Genomic DNA, 21,333 nt, shown 5'->3' with positions numbered 1-21,333 from the left:
AATGCGTTTCCGAGTCGAAGCAAAAAAAAAAAGAATCTTAGCTTTTTTTTTACCGAAAGCCGCTATGACGCCCAAACTCCCAATACATGTCACGATATTCCAAAATAGACAAACCAAGATGTTTCAGCCACTCTTCCGTATTTGTCCGCCGGATGGCTCTACCCTCCCCCACCGCCCCCACCCCGATTCAGAGCATGCAGAAGTCTGCTTTGCATCTGAAATGTCTTTGCGAGTGAATATTGAATAGATTTGAAATGCCCAAAGTCAAGGAGGAATCTCCAAGGGTGCATTTCTGAAGTTAGGAGGGTGTGTGTGTGTGTGTGTGTGTGTGTGTGTGTGTGTGTGTGTGTGTGTGTGTGTGTGTGTGTGTAAGTCCCTGCATTGTGCTTCTCCAAAGCGCCTCCCCCGGTGTGCCCCCCTCCTGCGGTGAGGAGTGCTCATCTGGTGTCATAGTCATGGAAATGCCTCGAACCAGCTTGTCGCCGTCTGCTCGTCCGCCAGGTCGCCTCTCCTTTGGTGTCTTTTCATTCCAAGAGGACGCGCCACAAGTCCGCAAATATGAAAAGTCTGGTTGGGGGTGCGTGTTGTGCAAAAAAACTTTAAAGTTTGCTGCTCTCCCTCTCGCGCAATCGCGCTTGTAAGCCGCAGCAACAAAGCCCCGCATTGTCCGTTTGAGTCGGTCCGGGATCAGGTGTCGCGTTCGCTTGTAAGCAACGAGGCGCTTGAAACGTGGACGCCGTCGGAAAACGCTCCAAGGTTTGTGACCTTGCCGCATGCTTTGAATGGGGCGAGGAATGCGGCCGCATCTGCTGCACAAATGGATTTGGAAATTTTAAGAAAAGGGAAGGCGGCCCGGTAGTCCAGTGGTTAGCACGTGGGCTTCACAGTGCAGAGGTACCGGGTTCCATTCCAGCTCCGGCCTCCCTGTGTGGAGTTTGCATGTTCTCCCCGGGCCTGCGTGGGTTTTCTCCGGGTGCTCCGGTTTCCTCCCGCGTTCCAAAAATATGCATGGCAGGCTGATTGAACACTCTAAATTGTCCCTAGGTGTGAGTGTGAGTGCGAATGGCTGTTCATTTCTGTGTGCCCTGCGATTGGCTGGCAACCAACTCAGGGTGTCCCCCGCCTACTGCGACCCTAGTGAGGATCAAGCGGCTCGGAAGATGAATGAATGAATGAATAAGAAAAGGGATGACGTGATGTTTAGTTCTGTCAAGTGCTCAATCGGCGTTTTGGTGCTGAGGTCCCCCTTGCGGGAAACTGTTCTGTGGAATTGAAATCTTGAGAATGAATGACTTTTGTTCATTTTAGAGAAATGTAGGCCTCAACGCTGACATTGTCAGTGTGTGTGTGTGTGAGATTTAGTGGGGGGGGGGGGGGTGGATAGCCATCCTCCGGGAACATTGGACCCACATTTGCTCAAAATGGCTTGAAAATAAAAAGCCGAATGGCATAATGTGTCTCTAGGATGTCTTAAAGGTGACATTAACATTTACAGGGGGGTGCGGGGGGGGGGTATGATTCTCCTCGGACTGGGCCGGATTGATGGCGGCATTTCCCTTCCTGGCTTCTCGCGTCAGGCCTTTTTCCCCTTTCCCGGCCGGCCTTCTTGTGTAGTCGACTGTGTCGCGATGCGGCTCGGCGACGCTTGGCTGCACACAATGCGACACGGCGGAGAGGCGCTGCGGATCGTGTAATGCTCAAGGTAACCCAAGGGGGGGGGGGGGGCGGAAACATCTCTGTGTCCAAATAATGCACGTCTCCAAATTCTGCGCTCCCGGATGGACTTGATAGCACGTTTACATGATGCGCTGTAGTTCCGTCGGTGTTTTTTTTTTTTCCTCTTCGGAATGCTCATCAATATTAAAAGCGCTGATGGAAATGTGCCTTGACGTCGAGCCAGATGTGTTTTGGGGGTGCGGTTTGGTGCACGTCTTGTCGTTTACTGACCTGGAAGAAAAATGCGTCAGATGGGGGGGGGGGGGGGGGATGCATTTGGGATGCACTTAGTCATCACCATGCGGTGGGTGAGGGGGGATTGGTCTGTGCTTACTAAAAGAAAAAGTTGAACTCTCTTTTTTTGTGAGAACATCAATTAAAAAAGAAAAAAGAATCAAAATGGACTCCAGCATCTCGGTGAAAGTCTGCCCAGAAGAGTGCAATCTATTTGGACTACTTTGGAGGAGAAGCGCCATGTGTCCCAATACTTTTGTCCACATATTCAGGGAAGTGTATTATGACAAACGTGATTTTTGCACGACAACACACTTCACCTCATTCCAAAGTGTAACACTCAAATCAGACCCAATTTGGAGTGGCGTTCCTCAGGGAAGCTCTTTAGGTCCCTTAATTTTCTATAAAAGTTGTACGCTGCTTGTCCAAGTATAAGATTGGAAAAAAAAAAAAAAAAGACAAATCCCGGGCGGCCCGGTAGTCCAGTGGTTAGCACGTCGGCTTCACAGTGCAGACGTCCCGGGTTCGATTCCAGCTCCAGCCTCCCTGTGTGGAGTTTGCATGTTCTCCCTGGGCCTGCGTGGGTTTTCTCCGGGTGCTCCGGTTTCCTCCCACATTCCAAAAACATGCATGGCAGGCTGATTGAACACTCTAAATTGTCCCTCGGTGTGAGTGTGAGCGTGAATGGTTGTTCGTCTCTGTGTGCCCTGCGATTGGCTGGCAACCGGTTCAGGGTGTCCCCCGCCTACTGCCCGGAGACAGCTGGGATAGGCTCCAGCACCCCCCGCGACCCTAGTGAGGATCAAGCGGCTCGGAAGATGAATGAATGAATGAATGAATGAATGAATGAAAAAAGACAAATCCCACAATATTGAGAAAGCCCGGAAGAGTGGAAGCTTTGGTTCTAAAGGCAAGAACAACTCTTATTTTCCTTTTTAACTTTTCACGACTTGCACGGGTGGGTCCCAATATGTTTGCCCATCCAGTGTCGCTTCCTGTGTGGGAAGTTGTAACAGTTCATCTTCCCATGCGATGCCGCGCATTTGTCACCGCAAGTCTCTCTTTTCAGTCAATAATACTCCCATAAGCCCCCCCCACAACCCCCCCCTGGACCCCCACGAGTGGGACCTCCACCTGACACTCTCCTCACCCCAGCAGATGGGGCTTCGCTAACTGCTGTGCCGCCGCTATGATACCTTCGGTCGTCAATCTGTCATCGTTAAGCCATCACGCACATATGTGCACAGTTTGGGAAATTGCCGGGTGTGTGTGTGCAGAGCGGCAACGTGGAAATGTGGGGAATGTCAAGTATGTGAAGACGAGATGAGCGAGATTGCCACAAAGCGATCGTCTTAACAAAACGCATTGCGACTGTGGCTGACATTTTGACCCTGTGGTCATTTTTGGGATGTGAAAAGTGTCCCGATACTTTTGGTTCAGTCAAAGGAGGTTTTGTATTTCGCGTCCTTGGCATTTGGTCCCGTTTTAAATCCATTTAAGTCGCTTGAAAACTGTCTTTTTAGTTTATTGCCAGCAGGTGTTAGCATGGACGTCCTGCGCTAACTCGGCTAGCTCCATCAATTGTACCGAGTAGCTTGATCATAAAATCTAGTCGCACTAAAACCACACAAACAAGCGGGACGTTAACTAATACCGCCCCCCCCCCCCCGACTCTCAGCACACAAGTCAAACAACCCCCCCCCCCCTGCCCCCGTTCCAAGCGGCCTCCACCTTTTGTCCTGAAAGCGCCGCTAACGGTTGGCCCGCAACCGGCAATTAACAGCCATTTAGGGACTTCAAAGCGCGTCAATGAGGAGCGAAGAAATCCGCAAGCAGGATGTGCTCCAGTCACACCTTTTGCCGGGGGGGGGGGGGGGGGGGGGGTGACGCTGGGAGATAAAAGCGCCGCCTTGCTGTGTGGGGGGGTGGGGGTTCCTCAGGAAGGACAAATACTCGCCCCAACGTGGTGGTTTTACCGTCAAATTGCTCCGTTTGTTCAACCGCGTGAAGGGCCGAGAGGGCAACGAGCCTCGACGCCGTTACGCGGCGACAAAAGCCGCCGAGCGACTTCATAACGGCCCGTGATGGCGTCACACTTACTCAAAAGAGCAACTGTGAGATTATTAGCAGCTGTGAGAACTCGATTGAAAACGATGCCCGAAGCTCTTTGGCCCGCTTCGCCGTATCTTGCCGGAATCAACGGAAGCGCAGACGTATTGCGCCAGGAATCCTGCTCGCCAAAAATGTTTTTTATATTTCCAGTTTCTTTGCAGGATATTTGTTTGACGACGTTCAAGTAGCCACAAAGTGCGGCGTATTCAAATGACAGGGTCGGGTTGTTGTTTCAGCTTGCCACGACTCGGTCCGCCGCATTCTTGCTTTTCTATCGGTGTCAAGTGTGTCCGATAAATTAGAGGGCCGCGGCACATCTTCCCAAACATGTTCCGGCAGGTCCAAGTGTTTGTCAAAATTTTACTACTTCTGCACTGTGAATGGATTAGTCCAGTGATTCCCAACCTTTATTGAGCCAAGGCACATTTTGGCGGCCCGGTAGTCCAGTGGTTAGCACGTGGGCTTCACAGTGCAGAGGTGCCGGGTTCGATTCCAGCTCCGGCCTCCCTGTGTGGAGTTTGCATGTTCTCACCGGGCCTGCGTGGGTTTTATCCGGGTGCTCCGGTTTCCTCCCACATTCCACAAAACATGCGTGGCAGGCTGATTGAACACTCTAAATTGTCCCTAGGTGTGAGTGTGAGCGTGGATGGTTGTTCGTCTCTGTGTGCCCTGCGATTGGCTGGCAACCCATTCAGGGTGTCCCCCGCCTACTGCCCGAAGACAGCTGGGATCGGCTCCAGCACCCCCCGCGACCCTAGTGAGGATCAAGCGGCTCGGAAGATGAATGAATGAATGAATGAATGAATGAATGAATAAATGATGTGAAGGAAAATTGTAAATAGTACTGCAATTTATCCATTTGTGTTCATATTGCATTTAATTGAAAGATTCATTCATTCATTCATTCATCTTCCGAGCTGCTTGATCCTCACTAGGGTTGCGGGGGGTGCTGGAGCCTATCCCAGCCGTCTTCGGGCAGTAGGCGGGGGACACCCTGAATCGGTTGTCAGCCAATCACAGGGCACACAGAGATGAACAACCATCCACGCTCACACTCACACCTAGGGACAATTTAGAGCGTTCAATCAGCCTGCCATGCATATTTTGGAATGTGGGAGGAAACCGGAGCACCCGGAGAAAACCCACGCAGGCCCGGGGAGAACACGCAAACTCCACACAGGGAGGCCGGAGCTGGAATCGAACCCGGTACCTCTGCACTGTGAAGCCCACGTGCTAACCACTGGACTACCGGGCCGCCCACTAATTGAAAGATGTTTGTTGTCTTTTTTTCTCTTTCTTCTTTCTTCTTTCTACATACATTCTTGCTGCTGGAGGCTGTAAATTTCCCCAGTGTGGGACGAATAAAGGATTATCTTATCTTATCTTAACCTGGGCGACCTGGCGAGCCACCAGTGTTAGCCACTCGCGTGGCGGAAAAGGGCCTTCCCCCCCCCACAGCTCAACTGGGCCACAATGCTTTGATCATAAAGGTTTTATGTGTCATCATGCCTTTTCCCCCTCATGACTTGCGGCTGTGTTCTCGCCTTGAGACGCATTGACGTGTTGGCCTTGCGAGAAGATAACATCAATTTCAAATCACTTAGCTGCAGAAGGACCTTAGTTTCTGAAAGGTGTGTGATGTTGACGGAGGTGAGATAAAAGTCTCTTCTATATGTTTTGGTGTTTTTATTTTTATTATTAGTATTTAGGCAGCCCGGTAGTCCAGTGGTTAGCACGTCGGCTTCACAGTGCGGAGGTACCGGGTTCGATTCCTCCCTGTGTGGAGTTTGCATGTTCTCCCCGGGCCTGCGTGGGTTTTCTCCGGGTGCTCCGGTTTCCTCCCACATTCCAAAAACATGCGTAGCAGGCTGATTGTCCCGAGGTGTGAGTGTGAGTGTGGTTGGTTGTTCGTCTCTGTGTGCCCTGCGATTGGCTGGCAACCGATTCAGGGTGTCCCCGGCCTACTGCCCGGAGACGGCTGGGATAGGCTCCAGCACCCCCGCGACCCTAGTGAGGATCAAGCGGCTTGGATGATGAATGAATGAATGAATTTATTTTTTTGCAGATTTTATTTCACTTTCCAGGATTTACTGTGCCAAACTTTCCCTTGACTCTCACATGAAACGCGTCCCCGTCCCGTCTGTATATGTTACGCTGCAAACGTGACAACATTTGTCGCTCTCGGGGCCCTGTAAAGAGATGAGTTGGCCTTTTTTTTTTTCCCTCTCTCATCTTGCTTCTTCTCCTGAATGTCACAGCCAATAAGCTGTGGGCTGATGGCAAAGGGTGGACGTCCTTGGGCGTCAAACATCGAGCACCGAGATGAAAGCAAGAGGTGATGAGCGAGCAGAATGGCGGGAAAGGGCACAACAAAAGGTAGAAAGGGGGGGGGGGGTAAAAAAAGCTGCGGTCAGTGGCAGTTTACGTAACGCCCCCCCACCCCTCAACCCCCACCCCACATCCTCGCCCAAGCCCGACTCGTGCACGCAACATCTCGCCATCAGAAGGTTGGGCTCCTACACATTTGGGTTGGCTACACACACGACGGGTGCACACATTAGGAGGAAGACTCAGTTCATCTCTTGTCCCATCTGTTGATGCCCCCAGGACACCGTTTTTTTTTTTTGTGCAGCCCTAAGGCAGGTCGCGACGTAATGTTGGCAGATGAGATGCAGTTGATTGGCCAAGCGGGGTGCTTAGGGAGGTCATATGTGAGCAACTCTCAAAAAGCTTTTATGACTGCTTGGTTGCCTTCTAAATATAGCAACAAGATCGTATTTTGAGCTGACAAGTGGTATGGTTTGTGGCCTCTTTAAGGGGGGGGGGGGGCACCGGTGTGGTATGAATAAAGTTTTAAGCCTGAAACCTTGCAGGCGTGTGTGGCAAAGTAGATTTGTACTGTGTCATTTGATGTCTAGAATAAAGTGTAATTGCACATCCTCTCCAGCAGTGGGCGGTAGCGCCCTCGTTGTCAAGAGAGTGCGCAGGGAGAATTCACTCGACGGTGTACAGGTACTCTATTTTTTTCCTTTTTTTTTTCTTTTTTTTGCACCGAGCAAGCGATATAAAGTGCGGTAAACAAAACCCTCAAGAGACAAAACGAAAAGAAAGGCGGAGAGAGACGAAGATAATGAGACCAAAAAAAAAAGTCACTCGAAAGCTAAGAATAGGAAATATACAGTATGACGAAACGATTGGAGTGCTTGGCTTCACGGTGACCAGAGTGGGAGACGCGGGGGGGCAGGGGGGGTTGTGTTCACTGGGTCGAAAAATGCTGGCGGCAGACAGCATGAAGCCAAAATAAATCAAGACGTTTCACCTTAATCACACTAAGAAGTCGCTGGAAAAAGTTGTGTACTGCAAAACAAAACGTGCTCGTCGGAGCCATTCATGCTGACGTCCTCATTATGATTAAAAAAAAAAAAGTCAGCCCAAATCGTTTTATTCAATATGTTGAGTAGCTAAAGTGTTTTACATATTCTGCTCCTGAGTTAATGTTGCTGAATTGTATTTGAATTTCTGGATTTATTTCATTTTTAGTTTTCAGAATGCTGCCATAAGTTGGTCAAAAATGTCTAAATTCGTGCATTTAAATTATTTTCTGTAACGTACAAAAAAACAATGTCAATAAAGTTATTCTTGACTGTATTTTTTTTTTTTTAAATGTTTATCAGGAAGGCGGCCCGGTAGTCCAGTGGTTAGCACATCGGCTTCACAGTGCAGAGGTACCGGGTTCGATTCCAGCTCCGGCCTCCCTGTGTGGAGTTTGCATGTTCTCCCCGGGCCTGCGTGGGTTTTCTCTGGGTGCTCCGGTTTCCTCCCACATTCCAAAAACATGCGTGGCAGGCTGATTGGACGCTCTAAATTGTCCCTAGGTGTGAGTGTGAGCGTGGATGGTTGTTCGTCTCTGTGTGCCCTGCGATTGGCTGGCAACCAATTCAGGGTGTCCCCCGCCTACTGCCCGAAGACAGCTGGGATGGGCTCCAGCACCCCCTGCGACCCTAGTGAGGATCAAGCGGCTCGGGAGATGAATGAATGAATTAATGAATGTTTATCAGGATACAATGTAATGCAGAAGTGGCACTTATAACAAATTTATTATTTATGGTGTCGGCAGAGAATGTGTGTGTGTGTGTGGGGGGGGGGGGGGTTCTTATTTGGGATGGGTGGGGGGAGGGGGGGCAAAACAAACTGCTTGAGAAGCCCTGGTCTACTAAAACCCAACAGAGCACTACCAAAAATTCTTCCTTCACCAAGTTGAGAAACTGATGTTCTTTTAACACGAGTAAGCAAGTCGGCATTTTTTCGTGTCCATGCGCTCTACAACTACACTTCCTCAACTTTTCCACTTTTTCTTTTCACAGGTCTGCAGGCCGTACCAGTGGCAGAAGTTTGAAGTTGACCAGCAGCATGCCGGACAAGTCGCGTCCGTCCCGCAGGTCAGCGAACGCGGCGCTCGTCGTTTGATATGTCACGACGACGAAGCCCGCCCGGCGCGTAAGGTCTTCTTGACGTCCTCCAGCCGCTGAATCATGGGAAATGCTGAAAGCCAGCACGGCGAGCAGCACGCCTTCTTCGGTGCCGAGCGTGGCTATTTGTCGCGCAAGCACGCGTCGCGCTCGCTCCGCATCTCCGACAAGCGGTCGCGGCGCTGCCGGCACGCCTCGTCGGGCAAGACGGAGCACAGGAACTCGGAGGCCAGCACGCGCTCCAGCAGCACCCCCAGCATCCCGCAGTCGCTGGCCGAAAATGGGCCCGAGCCCTTCAACGAGACCGACGTCCTGCCGGACTTCGGGAGTCCCGTTTGGGTGGACCGCGTGGCCATGAACCTGAGGCCCGCGTCCTTCCACCGCGATCCGGCGGCGCACGGCAACGCCATGCTAATCACCCTTCCCGGACCCACCGCGGACGAGGGGGGGAGTGAGGACGCAGACGCCGGCGAGGTGACGTACCTGAGCGACCTCGGCTCCAAGGAGGCGGCCGGTTTGAAGAAGAAGCGATCCAAGTCGGCCGACGCCTGGCGAGACGACAGCCTGGAGTTCTCCCTGTCGGACCTCAGTCAAGACCCCCAGACCAGCACGGAGGAGATGATCTCCCCCCGCGCCGAGCGGGACTCGATGGACCGCCAAGGCCCGCTGCAGTCCAGCCCCGCCGACCCCGCCCACCGGGCCGACTCCTTCGATGAGCTGTACGGCCAGAAGACCCCCGGTTGCGGGCGAGCCCACGGCCCCCACCCCCGGTGGCGCGACGAGGGCGGCGACGACAAGACCGTCCGCGAGGACGTCGGCGACGCCTTCAACGACGCCTTCGGCGGCGCCTTCACTCTGCCGTGTCGACGCTCGCATTGCCTCTCTGAAGGCCCGCGCCGAGCCCAGCCCGCCTCGAGTGCCAGCATGCGGGGCAGGAGGGCGCAGACCACCCAGGTAAACGCCTTCATTCCGTACGTTGACCCGTTTCTCATTTCACTTTGGGGGGGCGGGGTGGGGGGGGCAACCTAGCTTCTGTTATCGGTGAACCGAGCCCTGCCGCAAATAGCAAAACAAAAATTCATGCCCAGCCCAAAAGTTTGCTCTTTGGACGGAGCCTGGAATCCGAATGCAGTCTGGCGCCCCCCCCCCCCCCCCCCCCATCTTATTTATCAACCCCCTCCCTCTTCATTGTGTCTGAGTGTTTCCTCTGCCGTATAAGCTGCACAATCAGATTAACAGTCTGAGGAAAAGCTCCTCTTTTCCCCTGCCGCTTGTTTTTCTTGGTCCAGAAGAGAGAGGCTGGGGGGGGGCGGTGGGTGAGGGAGGGGGGGTTGCAGAGGGGTGAGTTTAAAGTCACTCCCCGTTTCAAATGTTTTGCCTTTTGTCATGCTAATGAGCAGAGGCCCGTGGAAGAGTGCCATGGTAAAAATACAGTGCATGGTGGCCTTGTCACTGTGAGCCCCCCCCACCCCCCCCCATAAAACCCCCATACTGAATGCAGCTCTGGAGCGCATGATTAGCTCATGTGATTGGACGGCGATACCGAGTTTGGCGACCCCCCCCCCCTCGCGCTCCCATCTCCCAGGAGCTTTTGGCCATGTGTGTTAGGAGAAGCGACGGGGGGCGGACAGGGACTGGGGGGGGGGTCAGACGCGGTGGTGCCACAACGAGGGCAGCCTGCACTTGAACAACAGCAGCGGTCCCGTTTCGAACAGAAACGTTTTGTGTCGGGCTTGTTTTTGAAACTCTTGAGGATGCCGAAGAACTGAAACGGGGTCAGGTCCATTTAGTTCTTGGATGGCAAGACCAGGTGAGCGAAGAAAACCTCGCCTTCAACTCAACCTTCAAGAAAAAAAGCCCACGCTTGAAGTCTATAAAAAGAAAAAAGCCCACGCCAAAACCTTTTTGAAAAAATTGGATCGCGAATCGTAAAAAGCTGGCAGAAAATTTTTTTTTATAAGGATCTGCCCTACCGGATTGTGATGCGGCGTCCGTGGTCATCTCGCCGTCTCGTCCGTTCTGGGCCCCGCAGGACGTCACCGCCGGCGAGGGCAGCGAGTACGACGACAGCGGCATCGACGGGGTGACGGCGGAGGCCGAGTCCCGCCGCTACAAGACCATGTCGGCCTCCTTCTCCGTCTGCTCGGCGGCCGGCGGCAGCGACAGCGGCGGCAGCAGCAGCGCCGGAGGCGGGAGCGGCGGCGGCACCGCCGACTCGGCCCAGGGCGTCTACGAGAACTTCCGCCAAGAGCTGGAGATGAGCTCCTGCCAGACGGAGAGTTTGGAGGAGGTGCTGAGCGACGAGCGGAGCACCTTGAGCTCCGCCTACCAGTCGGACGCGCTGCTGCTGGGCGCCGGCGCGCAGGGGACGGTGCGCAAGGCCGGGAAGCTCGCCGTCAAGAACTTCCTGGTGCACAAGAAGAGCAAGAAGGTGGAGTCGGCCGCCAGACGCAAGTGGAAGACCTACTGGGTCTCCCTCAAAGGTTTGTGATGCCTTCGCGTCGGAACGCTTCTCCAGAAGTTCCAAGAGCTTTTTGATGTCCGCAATGACAAATGACAAAATTGCAACTGTGAAACTCCTCTACAATGAAATCATGTTTGCAGCAAGACATTTTTCACAACAGGGGGGTTTTCACTGTTGCAAATAAAAACACACTCAAAACGTATATGTGTACTCTTTATTTTTATGAATATGAGCATACGCTTATTTGATATTGTTTAACATTAACATACAATTGTTTTACAATACAATTGGATTCGACTTTTGCGGAAGGCTTGTTTTCATTGTAGTGAAACTCGTTGTCAGACGAGCAGAGAAAAAGATTTCGTATGACGGAACAGGAGGAATTTTTCGTCAAAGGGGGAGCAGAAAAGTGGGAATGGCTTTCATGCATGAACATTTTTTCACACTAGGGGGGGTATTTTCGCCCATGTAGGTTTCATTGTAGAGGAGGGTTCTCTCTACATGATAGGCAGTTTTATTCTGCCGAGCTGCACTTCTCACATTCGGCCCCTGGAGAGCAGAATGCAACTTGTTTTATGATCAGTCCTCTCCGGTTCCAAAGCAAGCATCTAATCAACCCCCCCCCCCTCCTCACTCAGGCTGCACTCTGGTCTTCTACGAGACGGACGGCCGCTCGGGCATCGACAACAGCAGCGTCCCCAAGTACGCCATCTGGGCGGACAACAGCATCGTGCAGGCCGTCCCCGAGCACCCCAAGAAGGACTTTGTGTTCTGCCTCAGCAACTCGCTGGGGGACGCCTTCCTGTTCCAGGTCAGACTGTTGAGCCCTTCATGTGTGGACAAAAGTATCGGGACACACCGTCAGCGTCAGACCTAGATGGCGCTAGCCAGTGATGTGCGAGGGGGTGGGGGGGTGGGCGGTGTTTTGGACGAGCACCCCACCTGCCGGGGGGTCATGCGCCAAATGCTGCAAGTCTAGCAGATCATGTTCCTGAAGGAACATCAAAACCATAGAATGGGCTAGCCTCACCCCCCCCCCCCCCCGCTTCTGAAAGAGCTTTTCTATTTTACGAAGCTTTTACCCGCTACGATAAACAAAACGGAGCGATTAATCAACAGGTCTGCCTTGAGCACTGACATTTGATTTAAATGTTTTGGGGCCGCGCAGACGTGCAGCCAGACGGAGCTGGAGAACTGGATCACGGCCATCCACTCTGCGTGCGCCGGCGCCGTCGCCCGGCAGCACCGGCGCGAGGACACGGTGCGCCTGGTGCGCGCCGAAATCAAAAAGCTGGAGCAGAAGATCGACATGGATGAGAAGATGAAGAAGATGGGCGACATGCAGCTGGCCGCCGTCAGCGACGCCAAGAAAAGGAAGACCATCCTGGATCAGGTACACCGGACCGAGATGATGCAGGAACATGATCAGCGGTTCGGATCATGGAGGGACAGATTTTTTTTCCCCCACAAGGGGGCAGAATTATTCAGACTGTGACTACTTTGAAAGAAGACAAACTACTGACGTTGCCCTTTTTTCCTAAAAACAAAATATACTCGTTAAGTTGCGCTTGAACAGAAGAGAAGACACACTAAACTACTTTCTAAAAAAGAAAACAAATTTGATGTTTCACTTTTCTAAAAAGAAAACAAGCCATTGAAGCGTGATTGCTCTTTTTTTAATCTGAGGAATTCAGTTGACCTGCAAAAAAAAAAGGGAAGAAAGCAAAGGTCATTTTATTAGGTACACAAGACGAGCATTGATGTGTGGTTGCTCTTTTTTTTTTTTTTTTTAAATCGGAGGAATTCAGTTGAACTGCACCCCCCCCCCCCCAAAAAAAAGCTACGGTCCTTTTATTAGGTACACAAGACAAGCAACTGATGTTGCACTTTTCTAAACATTTCACTTTTCGAAAAAGAATAATCGATGTGTGGTTGCTCTTTTTTTTTTTTTTTTTCTTAAATCGGAGGAATTCAGTTGAACTGCACCCCCCCCCCCCAAAAAAAGCTTCGGTCTTTTTATTAGGTACACTAGACAAGCATTGATGTGTGGTTGCTCTTTTTTTTTTTTTTTTTTTTAAATCGGAGGAATTCAGTTGAACTGCACCCCCCCCCCAAAAAAAAGCTACGGTCCTTTTATTAGGTACACAAGACAAGCAACTGATGGTTCACTTTTCTAAACATTTCACTTTTCGAAAAAGAAGAATTTATGTGTGATTGCTCTTTTATTTTATTTTTTCTTAAATCGGAGGAATTCAGTTGAACTGCAACTCTTCCCCCCCCCCCCAAAAAAAAGCTACGGTCCTTTTATTAGGTACACAAGACAAGCATTGATGTGTGGTTGCTCTTTTTTTTTTTTTTTTTTTTAATCGGAGGAATTCAGTTGAACTGCACCCCCCCCCCCCCAAAAAAAAAGCTACGGTCCTTTTATTAGGTACACAAGACAAGCAACTGATGGTTCACTTTTCTAAACATTTCACTTTTCGAAAAAGAAGAATTGATGTGTGATTGCTCTTTTATTTTTTCTTAAATCGGAGGAATTCAGTTGAACCCCCCCCCCCAAAAAGCTACGGTCCTTTTATTAGGTACACAAGACAAGCTACATATATTTCACCTTCCTGAAAAAGCATTAATGAGGCTGTAAAGCAAAAACAACAACAGAACAACAAAAAAAGTCCTCTTATTAGGTGCACCCGTGCAGTGCAAATGACATCCACCCGAAATGTTTGCAATGTTTGGATGGCCCAAAGGTATGAATTGATTTGTCACCGTTTGAGTTCGCAGTGGTGTTCCTAATCTTGCGGCCAGCGAGCGTCTATCCCAGCACGTAGTTGGCAGCGTTCCCCCTCATTCCTGCCGCTCCCTTTCTCCATACGAATGAATTTTCCTTCACGGGCCATCAAGTGGTCTTTGTGGGGGCCCGTTAGACGGAGCCCGATCGGGGCGGTTCTGTTTGGGTCGGTGTCAGGGTTGCCATTGTGCCCAAGCCAATAAATAAAAGGCACCAAAGATGGGCAGCCAATGGAATGCGCGGCGGCATTGTCGCCGTCTTGGCAGACGCCATCGCCCCCCCCCGGCCCCCCTCTCCCAGAACCGGGCCGGAGCGTGAGCCGTCACTCCTCTGGCCTAGTAAGTTTGCGAAACCCCGGGCGCAGCTCAAGGCTTCTCGGTGTCGTCCGGCAGATCTTCTTGTGGGAGCAGAACCTGGAGGGGTTCCACATGGACCTGTTCCGCTTCCGCTGTTACCTGGCCAGCCTGCAGGGCGGCGAGCTGCCCAACCCCAAGCGCCTGCTGGCCTTCGCCTCGCGCCCGACCAAGCTGGCCATGGGCCGCCTGGGCATCTTCTCCGTCTCGTCCTTCCACGCGCTGGTAAGGCAGCTGCGCCCGTCCGTCCTCGTGTCATCGTTTGGCAAAATGTCGCACTTATGCATTCGGACGAAAAGGCAACTTCGGTGTTTTGGAAAACATGACCTAAGGATTTAGTCGTACGATTTTTTTGGGGTGGAAATTTCGTTGGAGAATTGAGGTCATAACACTTTTTTGTTGTAATTGAAAATTGCCAAAATTTGTGAAAATTGTGAGTTTCATTCATTATGAATGCATGACTTAGAATTATTGCATGACTTTGATTTCGAATGTATTTAATGTTTACGAGTCCTTTGACAATTTAAAACCATGCAAATCAAGTTTAAAAAAAATTAATCTTTAATATGTTTGAATATTGGCATTGCATCCTACTACTACTACTAATACTATTAAGAAATAATAATTGTTATTCCAAGAATAACTTTTAATATTCACTTAGAATGGAGTTGTTCAACGCAAGTGGATTTGTGCATTCGCAGAAATATTTTGGGCTTAAATCAATTACCCCCCCCCCCACCCCCCTCCCGCTACATTTCAATGGACATTTCACATCTCCCGCAAATAACGGGGGTCCACCCAATTATGAATGTTTTATTTTTTATTATAACATGAAATACTTGCTGCCCTGCGATTGGCTGGCAACCGATTCAGGGTGTCCCCCGCCTACTGCCCGGAGACGGCTGGGATAGGCTCCAGCACCCCCCCGCGACCCTGATGAGGATCAAGCGGCTCGGAAGATGAATGAATGAATGAAATACTTGCACACAATTTTAACTCATTCCGTGCCATCCATTTTAATTTCCACAAGAAAAAAAATACAAATAAAAACACAAACATGTACCTGGTATTGAATGCATGGATTCTTAAAAAAAAACAAAAAAAACATGAAAAATCAGTTTTGAATTCTTCCGGCTCAGGTCGGTGAATCCTCAGGAGCAACATTTCATGAATGAACGCGTTACATCTCATGAATATTCATGAGTCATTTCCGAACAAAAGACCAAAACAAGTTGGCGCTGTTATTTTGGTGCCGCGCCTTCACTTTGGAGATTGTGTTGTGTGCACTCCCACGGTTGTGCCGGGGTCACATGACCCCCCCCCCCCCCCCGCAGCTAAAAGTAGCCAATCCGGGAAAACGTTGCCGAGCGGGCGGCTCTTTGAACGACTACAAACAAGCCGTGTGGGAGATTCATATTTGTATTTTATTTATTTTTTTGGCCTCTCCCACACGTTTGCCATTCAGTCCGTTCTCACTGTCCGGAAATAGCCGCAGTTGCGCATTTGAAGCTTCCCGTTCGGCTCTTTGAATTTTTTGCCCTAGCTTGGCCTCGATTCCAGCAGTTGAGCTCCGTGTTGCATCTCGATGGGGCTTGCGGTGTTTCCACCGCAGGGGGTTGGAGGTGGGGGGGGGGGGTGGCGATGATAGCTGTGGCGTAAAGCGCCAATGAATTCAGTAATCAAGAATGCCTGCCAGTAAACAAAAACATTTTTTTTTCCTTGCCAAGATGACAAGGTTTCTCGATTTTTCCCTTTTGTGACGCGGAAGCCAGCGTTCTGCCCGTCTGGCTTCCTTGAAGTGACTTTTGGTCGTGTGCCGGTTCTCTCAGGTGGCGGCTCGCACGGAGAGCGGCGTGAGGCGACGGGCGCACGCCATGTCGCGCTCGTGCAGCAAACGCAAGAGCCGCTTCTCGTCCCTCTGGGGTCTGGACACCAACTCTAAAAAGAAGAGCAGAGCCCACCCCAGCATCAACCAGGTTGGCGTCGGGCCGTGTGCTTTTGTTTTTTTTTTCACCTTTTCTGATTGCTCGACAATGATTTTTTATTTTTTTTTGCAGGTTTTTGCAGATGGAGAAGAGCTCGTGAAAAGGACTGCAGATGGAATATATGCTGAGTCGGCAAAGGAGCACCATGTAAGAAGAGTCCCCCCCCCCCCCCCCCCAACTATCAAGTCAAAGTCGAGTGGCGTCTTTCTTGAAGTTTTAGTCCAGTCTTAAAATCGCTTGGTCGGAATCGACTCAAGTCTCACGTGACTTTCCGCGCCTCCCCTCGCAGTCGAGCGAAGAAGAGGCATCCGGGCAGAGCGCCCCCCCCCGGCCCGGCGCGGAGAGCCACGTTTGGGTGCCCGACCACGTCACCCCATCATGGGTGTGTTTGCCCAACGACCAGCCGGTGCTGAGCATCATCCAGCCCGGCGAGTCGGCGCTGTGCGTGCTGGAAACCCTTTGCAAGGTTTGCCGCCGTTCACCATATATACTGCCAACGTGATGTAGACCGAGGGGGGGGGGGGGGGGGGGGGGGGGGGGGCTCGGGTCCGGTCCTCGAGGGCCGCCATCAGCCCAATGGAGACGTCCCCATGAGGGAGGGAGACATCGAAAAACAGGCTGGAGAGGGGCTCCCGAGGACCAGACCCCCCCCGCCCCCCCAACAAAACGGCAATTGTTTGCATTTACGCTGCCAGTTAAACTACAAAAGGTCTCTTTTTTTCTTTTTTTTTTTCTGTTTACGTAAAAACATTTTTTAAAAATCTCAACGGAAGTCAATGTTGTAAATGGAGTTTGCGCGAACGATTGATTTTCGGATCAATTATCCTATGGAATTATTATTTTGCCCCGCGCAGGCCCACCAGCTGGATGCCACCAAGCACTACCTTCGGCTCAAGTTCCTCATCGACAACCGAGTGCAGTTCTACATCCCCAAACCGGAGGAGGACGTGTGTGACCTGGTATGTGTCCGCCTGGTTGCAACTTCAGCGCTACTTTTGACGGCTAGCGACTCGCGCTAACTCCAGTCTCCATCCATCCATCCATCCATCCATCCATCCATCATCTACCGCTTATCCGGGGCCGGGTCGCGGGGGCAACAGCTTTAGCAGGGAAGCCCAGACTTCCCTCTCCCTAGCTACTTCTTCCAGCTCTCCCCGGGGGATCCCGAGGCGTTCCCAGGCCAGCTGGGTGACATAGTCTCTCCAGCGTGTCCTGGGTCTTCCTCGGGGTCTCCTCCCGGTGGGACATGCCCGGAACACCTCACCGGGGAGGCGTTCAGGAGGCATCCGAATCAGATGCCCAAGCCACCTCATCTGGCTCCTCTCGATGTGGAGGAGAAGCGGCTCGACTCGGAGCCCCTCCCGGATGACCGAGCTTCTCACCTTATCTCTAAGGGAGAGCCAGGACACCCTGCGGAGAAAACTCATTTCGGCCGCTTGTATCCGGGATCTCGTTCTTTCGGTCACGACCCATAGCTCGTGACCATAGATGAGGGTTGGAACGTAGATCGACCGGTAAAACTCCAGTCTCCTCTCCCTGAAACTTAAATTGAAACCCGAATCCAGGTTTGGAATCCCCACCCCCCTCCCCCCACCCGACTTCACACCCAAATTTGGAACGCTAATTTTCCCTTTGGCACTCTTAATTTGAAACACCGTCCCAATCGGACATTGTGATCGGCGTTTGCGCTCCCAACTTGTGTTGCCTTTGTGTTTGTTTTTAGCTTTACAAAGAGATCGAACTCTGCTCCAAGATCACAAAAGTGGTCCAGTTTGACCGAGATGAGTCGTGCATGATCGGTTATGGTAAGGAAAACGCTTCACTTCTCTTCTCAAGTTTCTTTGTCCGCCGGTGCTCAGCGATTCGGAGCTCGGTTTGATATGCGCTCATTTTTTTTCAAGGTCCTCTTCTTGTGACGAGCACAAGAAATATATTGAAGCTGGATTTGATTGAACAAAATCCGATTTGTTGTACAGCACATCAACGTTTTGGTTTAATAGGCGCGATGCTAATGCTAAAAACTGTGGAGTGATTGCGAAATCTCGCCAAAATGGCTTTCCATTGTGTCGCTGCGGCCTCAAGTGTTTTATGTAAGCGGACCCCCCCCTGCCCCCCCTCCTCCTGCAGGTTTCTCCATCTCTGTGGTGGAGGAGGACCGAGTGCAGCAGCTTTACATCACCGACGTGAGGGCGGGCGGGCTCGCCTTTGCCAAAGGTCTGTCGCATTCCCGTTAATGCGAGTGTGCTTGTTCAAAACGCAGAGCGGGGCTTTGATAGAAGAGAGGAAACGGAGCTTGAAAGCCCTTATTTGATACCCTATCCCAAGCTCGGAAACCTGACCTCGGCTTCAAGCGTGAATTCGAAACTCGAAACTGGTTTGAAAATCGAATTTGTCTTCAAATCCAACCCTAACCTCGGCTGCAAACCCGTTTGAAGCCTTTTCTCTACCGCTGGTTTCAAATCCTAACGGTGATTTCAAATTTTAACCCAATCGTGAAACACAAATTTAATACCTTAACCTTGAGCTCTGTTTTGAAACCCTTTCCCTGAAACGGCAACACTGGCTTCCAACTCATTTGAAATCCAAATCCTGGACTTGAAACGCCATCCTTGCCTTTGAATCCTGACTTGAAACCTTCACCATGACTTGACACCCTAACATGAACCACCAATGTGTGAAATTATAACCCGTCTTTGAAAGCCCGTCGCAGGCTCGAAACCCTACTTGGCTTGAAACTGTGAAATCCAAAGCCAGTCTTGAAACCCTAATTTGAACCCCAAGGCCAGGTTTCCAAACCTCGTCTGGAATCGTAGCCAGTCCTCCTTGAAAACCTTAATCTGGGTGATGTAAATCTTGTGTGTGGACTTGGTCAGGTCTGAACGCGGGCGACGAGATCCTGGAGCTGAACGGGAAGGAGGCCCACAGCCTGGACTTCTCCGACATGAAGGCGGCCTTCTCGCTGTCGTCGCTGGCGTTGACCGTCAGCACGCTGCCGCCGCTGGAGCGCCGCCAGCTATGCTTCCTGCCGCCGCGGCGCTCCGACGCCGCCGATGACCCCTACACGGACATCTTCTCCCAGAGCCAAGGTGACCCGTCTTCCTGAACGTGTTCCGTCCGACACGTCGGGAGTCGGGGCGTCCCGGGCAGTGCTGTTCCACTCCAGGCCTGTAGGTGGCACACGTTACAAAACAGGCTGCACACAACCGCCCGTGGGTTGATTCTGGCCCCGATGCAAGTGGACTGTCAAACCGGAAACCCGAACTTGGAACCTTCTCTTTGGCTTCAAACTTTTGTTTGAAACCCTAAGCCTGGTTTGGAGCCCAAATTTGAACCCCTAAATTTGTCTTCAACTCCCAGCCCCCTTTTTTTAAACCCTACCCAAGCTCACAGCCCTACCTCTGAACCTCTGACCTGAGCTTCAATAGCCTTTCAAAGCTTTGTTTTGATGACTTTGTAGCGCGTCTAACTTAATGTGTCATGTATTTGTGTGTGTGTGTGTGGGGGGGGGCATTGGGGGGGGGCATGTGCGGATGGCAGAGGAGATCCTGGACGACAGCGCTGGGCTGCTGCTGGAGAGCTCGGGAGAGAGCTTGGACGACGACTCGGAGATCTTCGGCCACTTGGAGTGCAGCAAGGTCAGAAAACGTCACCCGCTGCATTTGGGGGTCGGGGGGGGGGGGGGTCTCCTTCTTCTTTGTGGTTCTCGTGTTGGCTACATGGGGGAAATCTGCAGCTCAGAGCCATTTCCGCTATGTGACGGACAAAACCGCATTGCCGTGTGCTGTCAAGGTAGCATCAAATCATCCGTTTTCCTTTTCCTCATGCCTTCAAAATAAAACTCCCATCGTAACAGGAAGTGGGGAAATAAAAGATTAGAGCAAATAAAACCCTTGCTCCCAAGAAACGCTTTAGTGTTTGGATTCCCATCCATCCATCCATCCATTTTCTGAACCGCTTAATCCTCACTGGGGTCCCGGGGGGTGCTGGAGCCTATCCCAGCCGTCTTTGGGCAGTAGGCGGGGAACACCCTGAATCGGTTGCCAGCCAATCGCAGGGCACACAGAGACGAACAACCATCCACGCTCACATTCACACCTAGGGACAATTTAGAGTGTCCAAACAGCCTGCCATGCATGTTTTTGGAATGTGGGAGGAAACCGGAGCACCCGGAGAAAACCCACGTAGGCCCGGGGAGAACATGCAAACTCCACACAGGGAGGCCGGAGCTGGAATCGAACCCGGTACTCTGCACTGTGAAGCCGACGTGCTAAACACTGGACTACCGGGCCGCCTGTTTGGATTCCCGTTTGCCGTGATTATAAAACACGGGCGCCGCGATGGGATGGAGGCCAACGGAAAGGCGGCCCGAAAGGACACGTCTCGCAGTGTTTTGTTCTGGCGCGGAAGCGAGTGCGAACTGGCACCTCGCTCGCAACCCGGCCAGCCTGGACACAACATTTGGTGGCGTTTCACCCACACCGACGGCAGTGGGCGGAACATTTTCAACCTGGTCACTATGTTCGGAACCAGGCTTGCCGTGGGACAAAAACCGATTTCGGGTTTAAAACCTGATAAGCTGCAGTTCGTATTCCCTTCCCGTGTTTCTTTATACTGCTTGAATCCGCAACTTTTGTCAACTCATTTGAAAACTGAGAGCCCCCCGTCGGAGAAGAGCATTTTGGTCTTTTGGATGAATTACTTCCAGCCCAAAAAACCTCCCAGGTTCAGATTTTCTTGCACTTTGTCTCTACTTGAAGCCCTCCCTTCGTAGCTGCGCACCCTCCCACTCCTGAAACTCGGCATTCACATACCCCCTCCCTCGCACGAGCACACTTGCTGGCTAACGGTGAGGAGCGCAGAAGCGCAGCACGCGGAAAGGAGACGCAAGTTAACCTCCTCGCTTTTGTTTTTTTTCCTCCTCCCGATCGGAGACGAGATGGGAGTCGTGTGGAAAGTTCACCTCTATTAATAATAATTAAAAAAAAAAAAGTGGGGGGGTCTGCATCCTTGCAGCCATGTCCTCCCTCAAGTGGACTCAGCCCAGGAAGCGCTCGTGCGACTCGCTCTTTGACATGCTTCAGCTGGTGAGCTGGCGCCAACCTTGTCTTGTCGCTTTGTCAACATGCGTGTGCTGCACTTGTGTGTGTGTGTGTGTGTGTGTGTGTGTTTGTGCACGTTGCCTGTTATTTTTTTCCATTCACTGCCATTGACG

General features: G+C 51.6%; 1 protein-coding gene and 1 long non-coding RNA gene across 4 annotated transcripts in view; one reads left to right on the top strand and one right to left on the bottom strand.

Moving 5' to 3' along the window:
• The window catches only part of LOC127608891 (rho guanine nucleotide exchange factor TIAM1-like), a 31,119-nt gene that overhangs the window by 899 nt on the left and 8,887 nt on the right, over nucleotides 1-21,333 (top strand). Inside the window, exons 2-15 of one of the 3 annotated variants that reach the window (XM_052078350.1) lie at nucleotides 8,427-9,485; nucleotides 10,564-11,014; nucleotides 11,634-11,806; nucleotides 12,164-12,388; nucleotides 14,176-14,361; nucleotides 15,966-16,112; nucleotides 16,194-16,268; nucleotides 16,411-16,587; nucleotides 16,976-17,080; nucleotides 17,845-17,926; nucleotides 18,249-18,335; nucleotides 18,995-19,207; nucleotides 19,659-19,756; nucleotides 21,161-21,205. In XM_052078350.1, the coding sequence (XP_051934310.1) occupies nucleotides 8,595-9,485; nucleotides 10,564-11,014; nucleotides 11,634-11,806; nucleotides 12,164-12,388; nucleotides 14,176-14,361; nucleotides 15,966-16,112; nucleotides 16,194-16,268; nucleotides 16,411-16,587; nucleotides 16,976-17,080; nucleotides 17,845-17,926; nucleotides 18,249-18,335; nucleotides 18,995-19,207; nucleotides 19,659-19,756; nucleotides 21,161-21,205 (2,955 nt within the window). In that variant the 5' untranslated portion in view covers nucleotides 8,427-8,594. Of the gene's footprint in view, nucleotides 1-5,665; nucleotides 5,713-8,426; nucleotides 9,486-10,563; nucleotides 11,015-11,633; nucleotides 11,807-12,163; nucleotides 12,389-14,175; nucleotides 14,362-15,965; nucleotides 16,113-16,193; nucleotides 16,269-16,410; nucleotides 16,588-16,975; nucleotides 17,081-17,844; nucleotides 17,927-18,248; nucleotides 18,336-18,994; nucleotides 19,208-19,658; nucleotides 19,757-21,160; nucleotides 21,206-21,333 lie in introns of those variants that run through there. The other 2 variants (XM_052078349.1, XM_052078348.1) reach the window with 2 other exon arrangements.
• LOC127609024 (uncharacterized) overlaps nucleotides 17,074-21,333 on the bottom strand; it is a 220,753-nt gene continuing 216,493 nt past the window's right edge. The window contains exon 3 of the long non-coding RNA XR_007964445.1: nucleotides 17,074-17,380. This is a non-coding gene — a long non-coding RNA (uncharacterized LOC127609024). The remainder of the gene's footprint in view (nucleotides 17,381-21,333) is intronic.

This window comes from Hippocampus zosterae, chromosome 10 (assembly GCF_025434085.1).
Source record: "Hippocampus zosterae strain Florida chromosome 10, ASM2543408v3, whole genome shotgun sequence".
Taxonomy (NCBI): domain Eukaryota; kingdom Metazoa; phylum Chordata; class Actinopteri; order Syngnathiformes; family Syngnathidae; genus Hippocampus; species Hippocampus zosterae.
The sequence above is the reverse complement of the archived record's forward strand: the minus strand, read 5'-3'. Positions and strand labels throughout refer to the sequence as shown.